The 22887-nt window shown below is 37.3% G+C and overlaps 1 protein-coding gene across 3 annotated transcripts in view; it reads left to right on the top strand.

Moving 5' to 3' along the window:
- The window catches only part of LOC126974710 (cullin-2), a 48504-nt gene that overhangs the window by 18712 nt on the left and 6905 nt on the right, over nt 1–22887 (top strand). For all 3 annotated transcript variants that reach the window (XM_050822296.1, XM_050822297.1, XM_050822299.1), the window contains exons 9-17: nt 1165–1334; nt 4110–4250; nt 7330–7437; nt 9645–9743; nt 11599–11742; nt 14794–14958; nt 17622–17831; nt 18643–18877; nt 20897–20997. In XM_050822296.1, the coding sequence (XP_050678253.1) occupies nt 1165–1334; nt 4110–4250; nt 7330–7437; nt 9645–9743; nt 11599–11742; nt 14794–14958; nt 17622–17831; nt 18643–18877; nt 20897–20997 (1373 nt within the window). The remainder of the gene's footprint in view (nt 1–1164; nt 1335–4109; nt 4251–7329; nt 7438–9644; nt 9744–11598; nt 11743–14793; nt 14959–17621; nt 17832–18642; nt 18878–20896; nt 20998–22887) is intronic.

Below are 22887 nucleotides of genomic sequence, written 5' to 3'. Positions count from 1 at the left end.
TATGTTTTTTTTATCCCTTCATGCGCAAAGAGTTTCAACAGTCAGCCACATTCTTATTGCTCGATGCGTGGTATCTGTATGAATTTCAAAAAAAGAACATTTTCGTTTACGCGCGTTGCACACTACCAGAACGTCGCCGTAAAAAAAATTAGGTTATTCGAATCCCCGCCATTTTTCTTCGATATTTTTATTGTTTTGTTTACAAAAAATGAGCATTCATTTTAAACGCTGCAAAAGAACATTATATTCAAGTGAATTTTAATTATTGCACTATAGAAAATGTAAATTACTACTAAAATAAATAATTCTTTCATTAATACTTACTTTATTTGTATATAATCAACTATATATAATGAATGATATTAGGTTACTACGGACTAGGTTACTAGGACGGGTGTTGGAAATTCATATTATGGGTGTAGATAAAGTCTTGTATGCAACTGTTGATAGTAAGGTATTAAAACACTCATGTGATTCTATTATCATACTCATAACTATTAATTACCACTATCAAAACCTACCCACTTCATGTTCCACTGAGCCGTTAAATTTACAGATATACATAAAAAAACAAGTTCAAAGTGATTTTTTGATTGAGATTGAGACAATCGGCGTTGGTATGAGCATATTTACATCTAAACTAAGATTGTTATAATACTCCCGCGCTCTTATTAAACATAAGTAATGACAATAGTTACTCGTGACACTGGGCAAATATAAAATAATACATACATACATAAATAAAATCACGCCTCTTTCCCGTAGGGGTAGGCAGAGACCACTTCTTTCCACTTGCTACGATCCTTACACACTTGTTTCGCTTCGTCCACTTTCATTATTCCTTTCATACATGCTCTCCGGTTTAGGGTACTCTTGACCTGGCCTTTTGTACTACTACTTACTACCTTGTACTAATATTTGACGAATAAAGAACTACATATTATTTAAGTTGCCTGGCTAAGATCGCTTTTTAGCCATAAAGTTGCCAAACTGTGCTTCAATAATAGTATTTTATCAATATTAAAGGTGTTTGCAGAAGAGGTGTATTAAAAAGAATCTTTATTATGTTATTTTATAGTTTTCAGTTTTTAAAGTCGGTTTTTAAAACGTAGTTTTGTGTTTTATTGTTAATATTGTTTCATGTAATAGAAAATGTTCGTTCAGGTCTGGAGCGTGAAATAGCTCTGGGCAACAAGTATCTCCACTCCTCGTCGAGTGAGGCCGTTCGGGCCTGTTACGAGCAGGCGTGCATCGAGGCCCATCTGCCGGCACTACATGCTGAAGTAGACCGGCTGATCAAGGAGGCCGCGGAAGACAATCCGAGAGCGGAAGAGGTAAGGCGGCTTCCATTTATTACGGCATTTTGGAGAATTATTTGACCCCCTCTTCCGCCTTGGTGAGATATCGTAAGAGTTTCCTCAACTCCCCCCTCGTGATATTAGACACGCGAAATTCTTTAAAATTCATGTTTCCGGTGTAAATGTGTTGGATTATTGAGAAAAAATACCCGTTGTAAAGAATACAACATTAAACGTTGTGCATTTTTGATTATTTTGGAATGGTTAGGCAATAATTTCGTACGAATTGCTTTATTTATCAGTGTAAAAGTACTAGCATTTATGTGGTATAATACAATATTCATCTATTTCACTATCGTACACAAAAATGACAATTTATATTATACAAAAAATTTAACACTTCAGAACTATTGCAATTATTTTACATTATAAAGTTTATCTCTCTGAAAAATCAACTTCAATTGTTTGGTATTAGGGTTATCAGTATAACCTCCACGCATACGTATGGATCCAAAAATAGTATTGCGCGGAGGCCATCTTTGATTTCAAAAATGATCCCAAATTCGTTCTCTGCACCCTCGAGAACCTTGGATACGATACCCATATTGTTGAAATCATACTTTTGCGCGGCCGCCATCTTGGATTTCAAAAATGATCCCAAATTCGTTTTCTACACCCTCGAGAACCTCGGATACGATACCCATATTGTTGAAATCATAATTTTGCGCGTCGGCCATCTTTTATTCCAAAAATGATCCCAAATTCGTTCTCTGCACTCTCGAGAACCTCGGATACGATATACATATTGTTGAAATCATAATTTTGCGCGTCGGCCATCTTTTATTCCAAAAATGATCCCAAATTCGTTCACTGCACTCTTGAGAACCTCGGATACGATATACATATTGTTGAAATCATTGTGCGGCGGCCATCTGGGATTTCAAACTTCCCTAAAAAACATACATACAACAATCCCGCGTGGCATAATATTCAAAATAACATCCGACTTCCTTTTACCTAATATATTTTATCATTATACGCTGCCGTATCATCACCATTTTTTTTCTATGATTCCCCATTTTGTACTAGTTTGCTAAAATCTTACGCAAGGCCTCGGCCTGAGAGAAATGAACACAGTACCATCCTTGACAGTAGTCACGGGCGTACTGCTGGTATGAGCGAGCATGCAAACTAGCCGTCGCGTTTGGTTTATTACGGAAAAATTGATATAAAATAATTCACAGAGCGTATGAAATAAAACCAACGAAGAGAACTTATAAATACTAATAAACTATCGATTAAAATAAGTTTTGTGTAGATAGCTATCATAGTTTTTTTTCGTAATCGTGTTTTCGAAACTGCCGTAATTTAGATAAAGAAATGAAGATAAACAAGTTAAAAAATTGGAACCCTAGTATTTGTAGAAGTATTTTAAGTAGATTTTCAAAAATGTTAATTTTTAGGACTATAGCGGCTTAAGGAGAGTCTTTACTAATGACAAAGCTTAAAATAGTTATTTATGCAACTGTTTTATAATAAGGGGTATTAAAACACGAATGTGGGTTTATCATAATAGTATCATATGAGTGTTTCAATACCTAATTATCAACAGTTGCATACAAGACTTTATCTACAACCATAATATGAATCCTCTTAAAGATTCTGAATTAAAACAGCCAGTTCTAGTAGTAACCTAATATCATCCATTACTGATTGTATACAAATAAACTAAGTATTAATTAAATAATTATTTATTTTAGTAGTAATTTACATTTTGTATAGTGCAATAATTAAAATTCACTTGAATATTATATTCTTTTGCAGCGTTTAAAATGAATCGCTCATTTTTTGTAAACAAAGCAATAAAAATATCTAAGAAAAATGGCGGGGATTCGAATAACCTACTTTTTTTTACGGCGCGCGACGTTCGGGTATTGCGGAACACGCGTAAACGAAAATTTTCTTTTTTTGAAATTCATACAGATACCACGTATCGAGCAATAAGAATGTGGCTGTCTGTTGAAATTCTTTGAGCATGAAAGGATTGAAAAAAAAAATAGGAGTGTTGTTATGAAATTCAGTAGGTACAACATTACAACACTCGTTTGGGTGATGTAATGGTTATTAGAAATTTGGGTGTTTTAATGTTGGCAATAAGCTAACTGTTTCACATCTTTAATCGAGGATTTAAAGCATGGGTGTAGATAAAATAATTAATCAAATTGTACAAATGTTTCACCGCTGAGATTCGATCCCTCGACCTCGCGGTGTTTCCAATTCGTACTCACAATGATCCAAGCACTGGTCCAATGATCTTATGATTATTAAATTGAAATAGCCGAACTATAATTAGTTCGATGCATAGATTAAGAATTGGTCCCCGCTGCGCTCTAACTAGATACTGAAGGCGTAGTCGCAAAGTGCGGCAACTAACACTAAGCCGAAGTATACGGGCGTACTCGAGCCAGTTCCGAATAATGACGTGGCGTGACGATCTGTTGACGTGCCACATGTTCTGGTAAACTTTACTAATAATTGAAACTTAAATGCGGGGTTGCGTAGTTAAAACTTTGAAAAAATTATAATACAAGAAATAAGAATGACACTGGGATCACATAGTATTATCAGTAAGTATTTTGTACGTACCGGAAGACGCAGTGTTGGTAGGCCCCCTACAAGATGGACCGACGATCTGGTCAAGAATACTGCTACTGTCGTGGAGATGTTTGGTTGAGTCCTTTGTCCACCAGTGGACGTCTTCCGGCTGATGATGATGATGATATTATATGATGACGAGTCTTTTGATTCCAGCGGCGTGCAGATCTGAAGCGTATGTTCGCTTTGCTGAAACCGCTCGGCAGCAACGCGCTTAGACCGCTCGTGGAGGCTGCGCACGCGCAGGCTACTCGCGAAGGTCGCGCTATGCTGGCGGCGGAACATAGCAAGGACGAGGTGAGGACGAGTCATAAGACTAGAAATAACATTCATTAAAACTACGCCCTCAGGCTATTTAATTATAAATTTTACTGTACAATTGTACTGTATATATCTTATATCTTAAGGGTGGTCCACGCCAATTTTTTTTTTGACATTTTTTTTTAATTTTTTTGATTTTCACCCATCTACGATCAACAGTTACTATTGTATCGCGATTTTAATATCGGCAATACAGCGTTTGCAGCTAGTATATATATTCAAATTCAAATATTTTTATTCAAAATAGGATGTGACATCACTTATTGAAAGTCAAAAACTACCACCCATTCCAAAGAGAATGCCTCAGACCTGAGAAGAATGAGCGCAACAAACTCAGCGGGCTTTTTTTTATCGAAAACATATGTATGCATAGTAATATTGTATAATTAAACGTATTATTAAATAGCCTGAGGGCCGATCCATTCCTAATCTATAGTATCACTAGCTGACCAGACAGACGTTGTTCTGTACATAATAAATAAAATACCGTTTTTGATGAATTTGTCAATAATTTTTCATTGTAACATAATAATATGCTCCTTGTTGTTATAATGAAATTGTTTCACAGCAGAACTGTCAAACCGCGCGTCAAAAATACTCTCACAGAAAATAATAGTCCAAACAAAACAAATATTGGAAATAAAAATAATTATGGGTCCCAAATCGAAATAAAAACTATCCTATCTCTCAAGTTGGACTAAACTGCACTCCATGAAGTAATCCCCATTGATATCCGTTCATTAGTTTAGGAGTCCATTGAGCACAAACATTGTGACAGGAGATTTATATATATTAAGATTAAGAAAGTCATTTATGTTATAGTAACCTGTACCACACAGACGTTTTAACAATTCTTTTTAATAACGTAATACTTTTGTTTTGAACATTTTCTGGGTTCTTTTTGTAAAAGTATTTACATCGACTTAGCTGAGTAGTAGGCATTATAAGTTTATGTCTGTTCCTGGTGTTAAGATTATGGTTATAACAGTTTCTAGCAAATTCACTTATGTGCATATTAACATACATTACTTTATCAAGAATATATTTATATATATATATATATATCTCAGAAACGGCTCCAACGATTTTAATGAAATTTAGTATACAGGTAGTTTCGGGTGCAAGAAATCGATATCACTAGGTTTCAATTTTAAAACATGTAGTTTTATCCGTGTTTTAATAAGAAACTGTTACAATAACATTAGTATGCAAAGGTAAATTTCGCCACTATACAGTGTGTTTTTTTTAAGTGGGACAGTACGGGGAAATCCTTAAGTATAAGAGATACAGGGAAACTGTCTTAGGAAACATTAGGTACTTTTTTGTGAAAAAAAAATTGGTATAGTCAAAATTTTGGTCAAGTGTGAGTTGTCCCTAAAAATGATTAATTTTGATGAAATTTTTTTTTGACGCACATCTACTCAGTTTCATGAGGGGATCATTTTATTGTATGGGAAGAAAAAAATCGGGACAGCAGAAGTTAGTCAAATTTACGAAAATCGTTTTCATTATTACAACCCGTGTAAATTGCCTACCACTTCCCACTGCAAGGTTTTTATTAAAAAAATATTGCCTAGTCCAGTTTTACATTTGAATTTGGAACATTTTATTTGGTTTAAAAAGGATTAAAATACTTTAAGGTATTCTTACCCGAGCACCTTACAGATCTAATTAAAAAAAAAAAATAAATAAATTTGGAACTTCTTGAAACCAACAATTTTACTTGATATTTCATTGTTTAAATTTAACATTGTGTTAAGTTTTCGTCATGGAATTATCAAACTCGCATAAAGTAAATTTAATTGAATCGTATTTTGTAAATTATCGTAGCTCTGTGAATGCGTTACAGTGGTATCGGGAACGTTATCCGGACCGCGATCAACCGAACCGCAAAATTTTTGACAAACTGGTGAAAAATTTAAGAAGCCGGATTATTTGGACAGATGAATGCAATTTTTCAAACAATGGCATGTACAATAGAAAAAATAATCATTTTTGGGCACGTACAAACCCCTTCCGAACTACGGCAACCCATAACCAGGTCCGCTTTTCCTTTAATTGTTGGTGTGCAATATTAGATAATAAAATCTTTGCCATTAAAATTTACCATGGAACATTGAATAGTCAAAAATATCAGGAAATATTAAACATGGCTGTGGATTTAGCAGATATGGCAATTCCATTAAATAATTTGAATAATATCATCTACCAACAAGACAACGCCCCTGCCCACAATAGTATCGCTACTAAAAAATTTTTAAATGAACATTTTCTTGATCGCTGGATGGGCACAAATAGCCCTATTAAATGGCCACCACGTTCACCCGATTTAACACCGTTGGATTTTTTCATTTGGGGGTACCTTAAAGGTCGAATTTATGGTACCTAATGTTTCCTAAAACTGTTTCCCTGTATCTCTTATACTTTAGGATTTCCCCATACTGTCCCACTTAAAAAAAACACACTGTATACAAGACTATAATAGCTCAGATGGGACATTGGGTGATCCGGAAAGCAGAAGACCTCATTTCGAATCCAGATGTCCTATAAGTTTATTTTTGTTCAAGTTTTGTAGCTTCTTTAAAATCGTCGTCCAGGTGCTCGTAACTACATTAAGAAAAAAAAACAATCCCGCTGAGTTTCTTGCGCCCGTTCTTTTCAGATCTGAGGCACACTATTTCGAATGGGTGTCAGTTTTTGATGTTTAGTGATTTTAAATCCCATTTTGAATAATAATATTTGAATGCGCACACGTTTCGTTCAATGTTTTTTTAACAAATGCACGAAAAAAAGGTAAACATGTAATAATATTTGAGTTTTCTTTAGTGTTAATTCCGCCAATATTTCTCTTTAAACAATTCGACACGTGTTTCTACACGAGGCATCCTCAAAATCTGGCACGAGACTTAATCATTATATAATTATGGATTTAATCAATAAAGAGAGTAAATCATTTATATAATTATGGATTTCCGCAAAGTAACGCCTACTTCAATAAAAAAAATTGAATAACAGCTTTCTGCCTACTCTGAAGTGATGTCTAAATTAATTTCAGGCTCACACACACTTCGTATACTCAATGCTATCACTCCACGGCAAGTACAAGAGACTGTTCAATGACGTATTCTGTGGAGCGCAGGCCTTCGTCGGTGCTCTGGATAAGGTGAGATACATTAAAAAGTATACAATTCGGCGGATTTATATAGACAGAGAAAATAAAAACAGAACTCCTACACAAACCACTATATTATATTGTACAGATTTTATAATTATAACTTTTAACTTTCAAATATACACTCTCGGAGTTATTTAACAACACTAACACGGCAGAAAAATCAATTTAATCCCGAGCAAGGCATAACATACCCTTCGCCTCCCCTCACCTCATCTCTCCTCACCTCACCTCACCCCCTCTCCTTACCCCTCGCCTCACACTTAACACCGCTACACTAGCGCCACCTCTCAGACACCCGCTGCTCACTTCACTTGACTCGTTATAGTCTGCATACTTCACTTGACTCGTTACAGTCTGCTCAATTCACTTGCCACGTTACAATATACTCTGTAAGCATATTCAAATTAAGCCTTAAATTCAGTAGGTATAATTGATTATGATTTTATCCGTTTGCCCTATTCTATAAAAAAAAAGTGTGTGTACTTATGTATGCACGCAAGAAGTATTACTTCTTTTGCCTAACGAAGCAAAAATCATTGAAATCATTAAACGTAGAATAGCACGAGGAAAAAAATAAACTTATTCCACGTGCTATTTTTTTTTTTATGGAATAGGAGGACAAATGAGCGTACCTGTTGTTAAGTGATCACCGCCGCCCACAATCTCTTGCAACACCAGAGGAATCACAGGAGCGTTGCCGGTTTTCTATTATTATTATTATTCTACGTTTTTAGATAGAACAATTTTGTAAAAGTCTTGCAAAGATGGCTTTGATAATTAATTATTAAAAATGAATACGGCTGTATGGGCTTGAACCCTTTGCCTGTCCGAAATGTCCATAATGAACGAAGAAACCAAAAAAAAAAATAACGAATGACGCAAACGTCAGAAAATTTTAGGAACCAACTTGAAACTGTTATTTTAGTTACAGTGATGCGCGCGCATCTTAAAATTTCACTGTTATCATTTTTTCATAACGCACCGAAAGAAATATCAATAAATATAAAAAATCTTCAAAAACCATATTTTTGTGAAGACCACTGTCGGCTGAGTAATACAGCCGTAGGCCAGTAGACATCTTGCGAAAACTGGACTATATGAGAGGGAACTAGGACTGACCTGAGGAAGCTGCTCTGTCGACTTAACTTAATCGGGTCCTTTTTTATAGTTTAGTTTAGAACCAACGGGGGGTTCTCGTGGTTTTCCTCACCATTTAACAATTGGTTTCACGGCGCGTTAATTTGCAAGTTGCGAGCGATTGACTGCTGGCTGGCCCGCGCGTGTCCATTGTTCCAATATGGCACGGAATGCAGTGGGTGCGGTTTAGGGGGGATGAGGTGAGAGAGAGGGCTTGATAGGAGAAGGACAAGGATAGATATTGTAGCGTTGACAAGCTAGCAGAGTTTTAAAGTTGTGTATATACACTACTACGGCTATACCACATGGAGGGGAAGTACCTCAAATATTGTAGATGTAACAGCTAACTGAAAGAAGACTTTATTTTAATTAATAAAAAAAAATTAAAACTGCATTCACAGATTTTGAACCGGGAATCGAACATGATAATGTAAGTTGTATATATCCTTACGGCAATGTCAGCTTTTCATGTTTCTGAATAAAAATTTTCATAAAATTGTCTTCCTTTTATTTGTGATGCTGTGTTATGAAGCAAAAATATGCTTTATGGTGAAGCCTTTTGATTGTTATGATAAAGCTACAAGCAGTTTTGTAGTACGTGGAAGAAAGTTGTCGTACGAAAGTGGAATTCGGCAGGAATCAGGTTAAACAGCTCTTCGGAACACTCCCGTGATAAATGCGGTAGAAGACATAATGAAGCGAAATCTCAACGCAACGACAAGTGATCCAGCCGTTCACAGAGCACTGGGTCCCAGTTGACGATTCGAGCTGCTGATACTGGGGTACGCCAGACCAGAGATGACAGCAATACTCTATGTGTGGCCGGACCTGCGCTTTGTAGAGCGCTAGAATATGGGCCGGCTTGAAGTATTGCCATGCTCTATTAATGACGCCCAGCTTCTTCGAAGCCAATTTGGCTTTGCCCTCCAGATGTCCACGTAGATTTTTCTCGTAACAGGTTCGATTCCCAGTTCAACCAGGCAATTATTTGAAAATCTCCCCTTCATGTGGTATAGCCGTTGGTCTATTTAACTACGTCTATTGTTGTTTTCTTTCAGGCGTGTAGCACTGTGGTCAATTCTCGAACGGAGGGCGAACATTTCGCTCGGGCACCCGAACTTCTCTCGCGATACTGCGACGCGCTGTTAAGGAGAAAGGTATGTTTAGCACTCGCGTAGAGGCTATGCTTCCCCGGGGCATAAAAATAATAGGGAAGTCCCAGGCCCAAGGGTGTCGTAAGAGGTGACTTAGGGCATTTACCAGTGGGAGGCTTCTTTGCACAGGATGCCGGCTTGATTATATTGTGTACCACAACGGCACCTTTTTCTGCCGTGAAGCAGTAATGTGTAAGTATTTTTATGTTTCGGTCTGAAGGGCGCCGTAAAATTAGGCGCCTGTGAAATTTCTGGTCAAATGAGACTTAACATCTTATGTCTCAAGGTGATGAGCGCAGTTGTAGTGCCATTCAGATTTTTTTGGTTTCAAGAATCCTTAGCGGCACTGCATTGTAATGGGCAGGGCGTATCAATTTCCATCAGCTGATCGTCCAGCTCGTCTCGTCCCTTATTGTCATAAAAAAGGCGAAACACGCGTGGAATTGGTTAAGGCAGATTGACAATTAACGCGGTTGTTTAGTCCGGGGTTTAACATGGGCCGATTCTTCGATGGAGGATGCTTATAGATCCTAACCCTACACCGTGAGGTTGGGCTTTAGGTGCATTCTGATGTAGACTAAACTGTAATACTTTTTTTATGGAAGATAAAAAAAACCTAACATATGATGTTCGGTTTCCAGAAAAAGTACAAAATATGCTGCGAAGTTGAAATTGAATGAATGCAAGCTAATGCTTTGTAATCAATGGAAAGCGTTTAAAAAGCTGTTATTTCACAAAACTAATAGACCATTCAATTTTATGTATATATGTTATCGGCCTGATCCAATATTAGATTTTCTAGCCAAATCAGTTTAGCCTTTAGGCAATAGGATAAACCGGTTCAGACTAGTTTCTCCTATTGGTCTTTGGACCAAACCATTTAACCTAGGCTGAACTAGTTGAGCCTTATATGAATAAACACGTCAGGATAAACTGGTTCAGCATAGTATATTATATACTAAGGCCAACGAGAGGAGATAAAGAATGTAAACAGACCGTTACTGAGTTACATTGTCATTAATACGGGTGATTCGGACTCTTCCTGTGAATCATCTTTGTCTAACACAGGTGACAGCGATTAGATCCAAAATTTGTATCTAGAGAAATCACAGATAATCCCAGCATCTTCGACAGGTGAAATATAGCTTTTACCAGTGGGAGGCTCCTTTGCACAGGATGCCGGCTATATTATGTGTACCACAACGGAGCCTATTTCTGCCGTGAAGCAGTAATGTGTAAACATTACCGTGTTTCGGTCTGAAGGGCGCCGTAGCAAGTGAAGTCACTGGGCAAATGAGACTTAACATCTTATGTCTCAAGGTGACGAGCGCAATTGTAGTACCGCTCAGAATTTTTGGGTTTTTCAAGAATCCTGAGCCGCTCTGTATTGTAATGGGCAGGGCGTATCAATTACCATCAGCTGAACGTCCTGCTCGACTCCCCCCTTACTTTCTTAAAAAGAAGCTTAGGCTATCATCTTGGATAATTAAAGACACCGAATCAATGGACTCTCCAAGCGCGTAGCGCACTTATTCGATGCGACCTGATCGCCGACTCAATGCGTACTGGCGCTTGTTACGCTAGCGCAAGGTGTTGTGTCAGAGTTAACGACATTGTCAACGGACATCTGACGTTAGTGACAGTTGGTACTTCGTACCTTCCCATCAATTCTTCCTATAAAAATGTTTTGAGCCCCTGAAACTTTGTTTACATTCTTTATCTCATCTCGATGGCCTTACTATATAGTTCTGCCTCGTTAAAGATTTGATTCTCAAAATCTGCTAACAATTTTGTTAAATTAACATAATTATGTTCATCAGAAATCCCTAGATTGTTTATAAATTTTATCCGTTGACAGGGCTCCGAACGCGATGCAGACGAAAAATTGTCGGCTGCCATTGTGGTCTTTAAGTATATTGACGATAAGGACGTGTTTCAAAAGCACTACGCGAGAGCTCTGGCTAGAAGACTCATCCACCAGCTATCAGCCTCGATGGAACAGGTAACTGTTTAGACCACAGACTTTCAATATACTATAATGATAATGATATATTTATTTGATCAGGGTCCATCACGGTGAAATAACACACTAATAATTTCTTAGTTTATTCACTCACAATTACTAGTATAGATCTGTACTTGAACTGAACAGTCTTTACATAGAACAACCGCTTTTATAGATTCCTTACAATAGTTAAAACACATATAGCAGACACATCTTTTAAAACAAACAAATAAAATTAGGTGCCCTAAAATAATTCCTAAATACAGCTTAATATTTATAGTAAATGTTTTAGTGAATTTAAATAATTTCAAATGATTTATATTCAATACAAAAGTTTGATCATTTTTCAATTTGAACGAACATTAGTAAGTAAGAAGATGGCGCTGCTAGCAAGATTCGAAATGCAATTAAGAGAGACTTAAGCAACAAGACAAGCATTAAATTATAAAGTTTGATAAATAATAATGATGTTAATTCTAATTGAAATTAATTTTAATTCACAGTCAATTAAGTATTTTAACAATAAATGACACATCTTCAAAACTTTCAAACATTAAATATCAGACATTAATAAATAACGGTTTTATGTTTACAAATAGCTATTTGTATTTAAATCTTATATATTTCAGATATTTCTATAATAATATATTCACTATACCGATAAACTGAAACATAAACATCAATAGTTGCCAATTATTGCCGGTAGGTGGCGATCTGCGCCACATAATGATGAGCTTACATGGCTTAATACTAAGATTAGAATATCTTGTCCATAAATTCCTTATGACTATAGAGATTATAAGAATATAGCAAATTATAAAGCTCAGTAGCTTGTTTACAAGAGAGGCAAGATGTGAAGAAGTTATTGAAAGGAGAGTGACTGCGAGAAACTGTGAATGGAGCGCTGCATGCCTTTATGAACAGTCAGACTGTGCCAAAATGGCGCGAATGGCAGTCCATAATGTAGTCCTTTTCGCCATGTTAAGGTACGGAAGTGAGAGTTGGGTATGGCAGAAGAAGCATAAAAGCAGAAATAACGCAGTTGAAATGCGATCACTGCGTAGTATATGTGGGGTGAGACTGTTTGATAGAATTCTGAATGCGGTAATACGAGCTGTGGTATGAAAGAAGATGTTGTGACAAGGATTGAGAAAGGAATGTTGAAATGGTTTGGACACGTGGAGCGAATGAGTGAAGAAAGAATGACTTCTCAAATATATAAGGCAAGGGATAGTAGGCAAGTCGGTAGCGGAAGACCTCGTAGAACATTCGTCGACCAAATTGAGGGCATTTTGAGGAAAGGAAAGGTTTGTGAGAATAGAAGCAATTGGAATTCGATTGTGTGTGTGGGTGTGTATGTGTGTGTGTATGTTAAATTTTTAATGCTACTCGGTAACTTTATATAAATACTACCACAATTATATACCAAGTTTGATTATATTTAGTAAGTTTGGGAACATCATGTAGAATGAGCCTTTGTGGATATCGTTGGTTCCGCGGATTTGAATCATTAGCTGATTTATATAATAATTGCTTTTTATTAACATTCATATATATCTCGTAAATATAAAGCGACATCAAAGATAACTACCCTACTTTTTAAATATGGGTTGACACGATTGCTCAGGATGTATCCCGTAGATTGCGCTTATGCACTTTTTTAACCGACTTCAAATAAGGAGGAGGTTCTCAATTCGTCGGTATGTTCTTTTTTTTTTGGTTTGTTATCTCAAAACTTTGGACTGGGTGAACCTATTTTGATAATTCTGAAAGCTGGTGCTTCCCGTGTGGTCCCATTGTAATTTGGTCCAGATCTGACAATGGCATCCATGAGCAAACCATAAAAGTCTTAAATTTGCTATACATACGTATAGCAAAGTGGATGATAAATTTACGAATAACTCAATATCGCGCCAAACGATTTCGATGGTTCTTCTTTTATTGGTAAGGATATACTTCGAAGATAGTTTGGTGAGAGTTTGGTTAGGTTCTGATTATGGAATCCATGACAAAGTAACGGAACTCTTCAATTCTAACGAGCAAATTAACGATTAGTGTACTTCAAATTCACTAAAAATCATAAAATAATAGAAAAATTAACAAAAAAACAACCGATTTCAAAAACACTATTCCAAAAAAAAATATATAATGTGCACTAAAAAGTATAAAAATTATTGCGTATTTTTATACTATAATATTATACGTTTTAAACGTAGTAACAAAACTACCTTGGATGACACCGACTCCAAAAATTACAATAATCGTAACTAGAATTAGATTATAAAAATGCGCAATTATTTTTATACTTTTTAGTGCACATTATATGTATTGTTTTAGAATAGTGTTTTTAAAGTCGGTTGCTTTTTTGTAATTTTTTTTCTGAGTAATAAATGCTTCGTTTATATCTGTGCTGTGTTCCCATAATAAAAGCCCGTAGCGCATTTCTAGCTATTCCACACATGATAGCACTTTTTAAGCTTGTCACGTTTTTAACGTGTCCACTGTTTAAGCAAAAAGTCATAATTTCTCGTTCAACTCTGATAGAGCGGCTATATGACAGCACGAATCATTCATAAATCACCAAGCTTGTTTCTCTAGCAACCCTAACACAAAAACCGCATACTGATACCTCGAGTATTATATACACAAATGGTTAGAACGTTTCATTCCACCTTCGCACCCCACGCAACAAATTAGGATATCATCCCCACCATCTGGATGTGTGGCGGTTCTTCTCTTCCACGTACTACAAAGCTGTGGAATGAGCTTCCTTGTGTGGTGTTCCCTGGATGATACGACATAAAAAACAGCACGTACACCTTCCTTTAAGGCCGGCAACGCTCCTGTGATTCCCGTGGTGTTGCATGAGAATGTGGGGGGCGGTGATCGCTTAACACCAGGTGACGTACGCTCGTTTGTCCTCCTTTTTCCATAAAAAAGTGGTTACAGCTGGGTTTGGTGCCAAAACAGTACAGCAAGTGGACGATGGCGTATCAGAGGTTAAGCGAGATAGCCAACAATTTGTGAATGTTTGATTTTCTTGCTCAGGAGGAAGCGATGATAAATCGTCTGAAAGCGGCGTGCGGCTACGAATTTACCAACAAGCTGCACCGGATGTTCACTGACGTGGCAGTATCGGCCGACCTCAACGCTAAGTTCCAGCAGTACCTTAGAGACAACGACCTGTGTACCAACATCGGGTTCACTATACAAGTAAGTTTAAATGAATATATTTTTTTATTACCATATATTAACTTCTTATGCCTACTACTCGGCTAAGTCGAATTAGTAAGTATTTTGTGGGGCGATGTATATGCTTTTACAACAAGATCCCAGTAAATGTTCAAAACAAAAGTATAACGATATTAAAATGAATTGTTAAGAAACGTTTGTGTGCTATAACATAAATGACTTTCTTAATGATTCCACAGATTGGGAATGGAGCGACCGCCCTCAGGCTATTAAATAAAAAGTTTAATTGTACAATATTAATTTATAAACATATCTTTTGATGGAAAAAAGAGCCCGGTGAGTTTGTTGCGCCCATTCTTCTCAGGTCTGAGGCATTCTTTTTGGAATGGGTGGTAGTTTTTGGCTTTCAATAAGTGATGTCACATCCTATTTTGAATAAAAATATTTGAATTTGAATTAGTATATTGGATCCTACTGCTGGGCTAAAGCCTCCCCTGCTGTACTCCATTTATCCTGGAACCTTGTCCTGTGTCAGCTCCGACTAGGTCTTATTATAGGTATCCAGATCTTCTAGCCATCGTTTTCGGGGTCTGCCTCGAGGTCTTTCCCATCCTGACGCACCCAATGACGCCAAAGACGCGTGATGACCTGTGCCCATCAGTCTGTGTGCATCCGACATACATGCCCAGCCCAGTTCCACTTTAGCCTGGTGGTTTTTTCTCACACATCAGCAATGCCTGGAGGTCTACACGCAAAATCGACTGCGATACATCGCAACTATCCTACTCTAACAAATGTTCGAATTCCTTATCGTTTATCCTTACCATAGACTAATATTTTCTGTTTTTTACGATGTTAGTGTGAATGAAATATGTTCAAATCTAAACATTATCTGTGCTATGTCGCTGTTAAGTGTCAAAAGTCAAAACATAGTTTAGGCGCTAAGGACCATGCCCGACTCTGCACCACCAATTTGGGATCATTTACACATAATGTAAATGTAAAAAAAATATGTTATGAAAATAATATGATCATTTAAAATTGAATAAATAATACAAAACTTGTGGATAATAAAATGTAAAAGAAAAGTAACTCAACTCTTCTCGTCGTCTTCCAATTTCTCAGGCGGCCATTTGCATTATTTCTACGCATAAATGATCAACAAAATGACTTACATGACTTAGTCTATCACTACTTAGTCTCTAGTAGACTATTCTAGTAAATCACATATAATTATTTCAATAATATTTATTAAGTATGTACATTGTATGGCAAATATATCTACACAACTTGAAACGATAATAGCATCGACAGCCTAGGAGGTGTCGTTGAGATTATCGTAAAAGTGACGTTTGATTATTTGTGAAATTCGAATATTCGTCTCTGACATTTTCAACTAAGAGTAGGGTTAGGACCGATAATATCGAATAATGTTTCGTTCGTTCAATCATCGTTTCGACATTGATTACGATGTATATAAGAGTAGGATTCGACACGACTAATGCGACGATTTATCGAATATCGATTTTAGGAGTAGGCCCCTGTTCTAATGCGAGCGATAATTCCCGGAATACTGCGGTCAATAGCTTCTGATTTTCTGTATGTGCACCATAAGTCAGGATGCACATGTCGACGAGTTTGCGTTTAAGTGACAGGAGAAGAATATATTTAAACTTAAATGTTTTTACTTAAAATAGGATTTCAAATCTCCTATTGAAAATGTCAAAAACTACCACTGATTCGAATTTTTTTAAATAATATTCGTAACAGTTTAATTATGTACCATTGACGTGCAATAAACAAAACAACTAGCAAAACACTGCGTTCGGGTCTATTAGGCAGAGTTTTCGTTCAGTTGTGTTTTTAACGCGCTTTGAATATAACGCCACGCAATGACAACGTGTTTCACTGAAAAAATATTTGAATTTAAGGCGGTTTAAAAATGTGTGCGTACTTACGTACGCGCGTCTTTGGCGTAGTAAAAAAATAATTCCTCGTGTTATTTTACGTTTGTAGAAAAAAGAATATTGAAATAAAGACGGTATTAAATACAACCAATGACATTCCCATAATTTAGTTAAATAACATAATTTAGTAACTTCAGTATTAAGATCAAGCATATATTTTGTTTTCAATAACTTTTTTTATGTGAATATGTCAGTTTATCTTCCAAAATAAATTAATTTTGTTTATTTCATTTTAAAACTTGTATATAAATTGATATTATTAATTCTCGTCCATTGGTTTTGGTTCAGTAGGCATATGAGCTTCAAGAGCCTTGGTAACTGAAGTATGATACAAATGGTCTAATTGTCCGTCTAACGTCAGGCTTGTGCGCGCGCATCGTAAAAATTTACTCTGATAATTTTTCCCCAACGCTTTAAAGGATGTATGACTTTTTTTTAATGAAAATAAGGGACGAGACGAGCAGGACGTTCAGCTGATGGGAATTGATGCGCCCTGCCCATTACAATGCAGTGCCGCTCAGGATTCTTGAAAGACCCCAAAAATACTGAGCGGCACTACAACTCCGCTCGTCACCTTGAAGCAGAAGATGTTAAGTCTCATTTGCCCAGTAATATCACTAGCTACGGCGCCCTTGAGACCGAAGCACAGTAATGCTTACACATTACTGCTTCACGGCAGAAATAGACACATGGCTTCAAAGATACTTGTATGTTCAGGTACTGCAGGCGGGCGCCTGGCCTCTAGGAGGGGCTATGGCTCCCCTCGCCCCCCCACCGCAGCTCGAGAAGCCCGCGAGGCTGTTCGAGACGTTCTACCGATCCTCATTCTCCGGCAGAAGGCTGGCCTGGCTGCATCACCTGTGCACCGGCGAGCTCAGGACAAAGTACACGCAGAGATCTTATCACATCAACGCTACTACGCCACAGGTTAGTACTGTAACATTGTTATTATTATGACTTCTGATAAATCGTGGTCGCCGAGGAACTGCGGAGGCGGCGAGAAACTCTTGACACATTGACACTTGACACTTTGACACATTGACACTTGACATTTGAAATATTGACACTTGACACATTGACTTTAGACAATTTTTACTTTTAATAGTACTGTAACGTTCGGGAGCCCTTCGTTCACGTGGGATCGTTGCACAAATGCTCGAACCCGAAGCCCGTGAACACTGGAGTTCCCCAGGGATGTGCGCTATCTCTTACACTGTTTCTTCTGCATATCGATGATATGTTGGACACCTTTATCATACATTGCTATGCAGACGAAGTACTGGTGATGCCGTATACACGGGCCATGCAGGCCTCTCTCGGGAAATCGTCGACCAGTGCCTCGAGTCCTGGTCCTTAGTTGGTCGCGGATTGGGAAAAATGTACCTTGTTCAGTTTAAGATGGGTACAGACGTCGCTTCATCGTATGTCTTCTACCGCATTTACAGGTTGTGTTCCGAAGAGCTGTTTTATCTGATTCCTGCCGCCGAATTCCACCTTCGCACGACACGCCTCAAATAAGGATGTCATCCCAACGATCTGGATGTGTGGCGTTCCTCCACAGTGCAGTTTTCAAGGAACTTTCTTCCACGTATTACCAAGCTGTGGAATGAGCTTTCTTGTCCGGTGTTTCCGGGTCGAAACGAGATGGGTCAAAAAAGCCCGTACAACCTAAGATAGTTTCATTGCATTTAATAACCGCCGCTGCATTGTTTATTTTATCTTACATCCGTATTTCCAGTGTGCTCTCCTCCTAATGTTCGATACGGTCGACACCGTCCGCGCAAGAGAAGCGCAGGAGACACTCCAGTTGTCGGAAGAGGCGTGGACGAGACACGTGCGCCCGCTCCTGGAGGTGAACCTGATCACCGCGGAGGGAGACATTGAGGGAGATGGGGAGCTCACGTTGAACTTGGGTTTCACTTGCAAGCGGACCAAAATCAGACTCACTTGCGCTGCTGCACCTCCGACACCAGGTAAGACCGGATTTACACGGCGCGTATCCGTTGAACAATCGCTTAATAGGTCAGTTTCATGTTTCAAAATTACCATAAGAAATACGAGTTCAATACTATTTTATTATAAAAACATGAGAATTTCATATATTTTCAAAATTAAAATCATAGTTTTATTATCCGTGACTGAAAACGCCTACCACAATTTTGTGATGTCAGAAGCAATTTGTTTTAGCAACACACCAACGAAACGGAAGTTTTTATTTTTAGAAAAATTTAGTTTAGTTTTCTTTGTTTGCGGCTCCCTTTTTGGCGCGAATATTTATCATTTAAATTTAAAACAAATTTTCTTAGCCTATACTTAGTGGGTTTATTATGAGAAATTAAAAATACCATTTGACTATAAACCCCCTTATTCATAATGGTCCGCTAACTTTAAACTGCCGCTAAGGAGTGTTATTTCTCATTCTGACTTAGGTCAATAGAAGAAGACAGAGTGAGAATTAGCAATGCTTTAAGTTAGCAGACTATTATGAATAAGGGGGAAAATCTTTTCAATCATTTTAGAATATATTTTTTTTAAATCGATGAATAACTTATTAAATACAATTTCAACTACGTCAATGAAATTGGGGCGATAAAAATTGAATCAACAACAGTTTTGCCTATATAACTTTGTAGCTTAAACTCTTGTTGAATGAAACTCGACGCATATATGAATTTCAACATTAATTTTTACGTATAAAGTAATGACGGGTTCACTGTTTTTTTTTATGTATAAACGACGAGTTTAATAAATGGAAAGATCTTGAAATAAATATATTATGCTAACTGACCCAGCAAACGTTGTATTGCCGTATAAAGTAATAAGAAAAAATCAATAATTAAATTAAAGTTTGCTTTTTATGTCCTGAGAAAGATATAAAGATTCTAATTAGTTATTCATTTTAAAGTATTCTTTCAATTTGATTTCTGAACGACGGCGGACACATCAAAGGAAAAACAAGGTTGTTGTTTTTATTCAATTTCGAGCATTTTCATATTTATTCACCTTCTAAACCTTCTCTGGACCTCCAAAAATAATTCAAGAACGAAATTAGCTAAATCGGGCCAGCCGTTCTCGAGTTTTAGCGAGACTAAGGAACAGCAATTAATTTTTATATATATAGATTTGTTTAATTTTTCTTAATAAACAAAATGTATTTATTACAAATGCATTGCATGCATTGCGCAATGAATTTATTAATATGAATACATTCGTAACGGAAACATCGGAACGTGTTCCGGATGTGACGTCAAAACTAGATTACCCGCAGCACGTTGATATCTGGTATTTCACATGTCAAGCGTCTTTCGCTATAATATCCCTACAATTTGCTAAGTTTTAAACTGATAACCCTTACTTCTGGATTGAATTACCCAAATAAAACTGAAAACAAAATGCAGGTTATCAACTGTAAAGTAGATCCTCTAGATGAAGCCACAACCTGAGAATTGAATATACAAGATTGTATCAACGATACGTCACTCGAACGGTTCGCTCAGTTGGAAAGATCGCTCGCACAGAACGCGAGAGGTCGCGGTCGGTGGAGTCCCGCATCGTTCATAAAAATTTGTTTTCAGTTTTATTTGTATATAATATCCCTTTGAGAAGAGGATGACAAACGAGTTTATGGGTCACCTGGTGATAAGTGATCACCGCCGCCCACATTCTCTTGCAACACCAGAGGCATCGCAGCAGTGGGTTGCCGGACTTTCAAGAAGCACCCTTCTTTTTACGCGATTTTTTTTGAAGGTACTCGGCACTAATATTGGATCGACTTGGAAACACCACACAAGGAAGCTCAAACAAATCACTGCCTCGGCGTATTTACAAACAGTATACAAGTTATATATTGGGAATGGAGCGACCGCCCTCAGGCTATTTGAATATTTGAGTCTGAGGCGTAATTTTAAATAAGCGATTTAAAATCCCATTTTGAATTTGAATACAAAAGCGAGTGAAAGATTTGCGATTTCCATTTCATTTTAATCCGACAGGTAATCAGACAGTGACACCTTCGAGCGATTCGACCCACTGTGAAGACGACAGGAAGATGTACTTACAGGCAGCTCTCGTGAGGATAATGAAACAGAGAAAGGTGGGCCTATGTATAGGTTTCAGAAACTTTATTTATCTCAAAAAGAATTATTAAGATACTGAGATAATATTGTTCTGGTAACACACAAAAAAAACATATAATATGCTACTTATAATACATACTTAATGATAGAACATAAATTAAAAATAATAACAAAAATAACATCTACTATCTAAGTAATTGAAAGTAAGTACTTAAGGGGACATATCTTCTATTTTTTTTTTATTAACAAAAAAAATATTTACTAAATGACACAATTTAGTTATCATTATATATTACTATATATCTGCGCACCTTCAAACGTAATATTTCTTCTTCCATAGTTTGTTCTTGTCTTAAGCCCCCCATACACGGGCACGCCATTTAGCGCCGCTCCGTTTGTTGCGACGCCATTTGAAAATTTTAGCACACTGACGGGCGCGCCAACGCGCTATGCCAATTCGTATACACAGCGACACTAGCGGTCGGTGCATTCGTATCAATAATTTGCCTTTTGAAAACTGAGTTTTGATTCTGATGACGAGTTTTATACAACTGCCATAGTGGTTTGTTTGTGTATAAAGCAAAAAAACACCAAGAGAAAATTTTGAATTTTACGAATTTCCGATTACTGATCATTATGCAGCAAAGAATAATACTCTCTGGCGATGCAGTGTGTAACCGTGCGTATTATCCAGGGGTGGGACAGACGCCTTTAAGTGACGTTTTCAGAAGACTGTAGTGCCATCTCTTAGTTGGCCCAAAAATGAAAGCTTTGTCAGCTGTCACTCGCTTTGAAACCTTTCAACTTTTCTTTATTTGTGTCATTGCCCACTGGTCATAAAATGGCGGCTACTTCTAGCGTTTGCGCATGTATATAGCTCTCGTGTTCCATATTGCATATTTACACTACTAAATCTATCCTTCATGTTCTATGTTGTGACAAAATTAAATAACTAACTCTACGAGCAATTTCAACATTTATCATAATAAAAATTGCAATTAAAAAGTAGAGTTAGTTATTTAATTGCGTCACAACATTAAAAATGAATTTTATAATTTCGAGCTTATATATAGTTATTTTCGGGGCCAATCTCCAGATGGCGCTAGTTTTCAAATAGACAGCTCATAATGCGTAGAGAGGGCTCTCCCTTCCCTATTATTATTATACTCTTTGGTATTATTCAACGACTCGAAGCGGTATGAGACAAATGGCGCGCGGGTTTTCGCATTCACGAGCATGCTACACCGACCGGACGAGCCGCGCCAATTGGCGTGGCGCGCTGGAGTTTCGATCGTTTGTAATTCCATTTTTCCTTAACACTCCATTTGGATTGCTGGGATTTTGATATTCACGAGCGGATTTTTGAGAGTTCACGAGCCGTTTGGAGCGACGTCATTTGGATCGTTGTAAAAATTTTACCACACTCACGGGCGCGCCACCGCGCCATGCCAATTCGTATACACAGCCCTTTTGAAAAATGAGTTTTGATTCTGATAATGAGTTTAATACAACTGCCATAGCGGTTTGTTTGTATTTAAACGCGAAAATTTTGCCACAAGCAATGTAATTCCTTAAATTTCGAAATAAACTCAATTACGAATTTCCGATTACTCATCATTATGCAGCAAAGAATATAATACTCTCTGAAGATGCAGTGTGCAACCGTGGTATGAGTCGAATGGCGGGGGGGTTTTCGCATTCACGAGCGGGACAAACGGCTCGGCGCGATGGCAATAACACTCCATTTGACATTCACGAGCGGATTTTTGAGAGTTCACGAGCCGTTTGGAGCGATGGCGTGCCCGTGTATGGGGGGCTTTAGACAAATATTATGTTTTGCTTGACGAGTGATAATTTTTTGTACGTTTATCCTTTTTGTGCTAGTATTTTATATCTTTAGTTAAAAT

The sequence above is a fragment of the Leptidea sinapis genome, chromosome 33 (genome assembly GCF_905404315.1).
Source record: "Leptidea sinapis chromosome 33, ilLepSina1.1, whole genome shotgun sequence".
Classification (NCBI taxonomy): domain Eukaryota; kingdom Metazoa; phylum Arthropoda; class Insecta; order Lepidoptera; family Pieridae; genus Leptidea; species Leptidea sinapis.
This window is presented reverse-complemented; position numbering and strand designations above follow the sequence as displayed.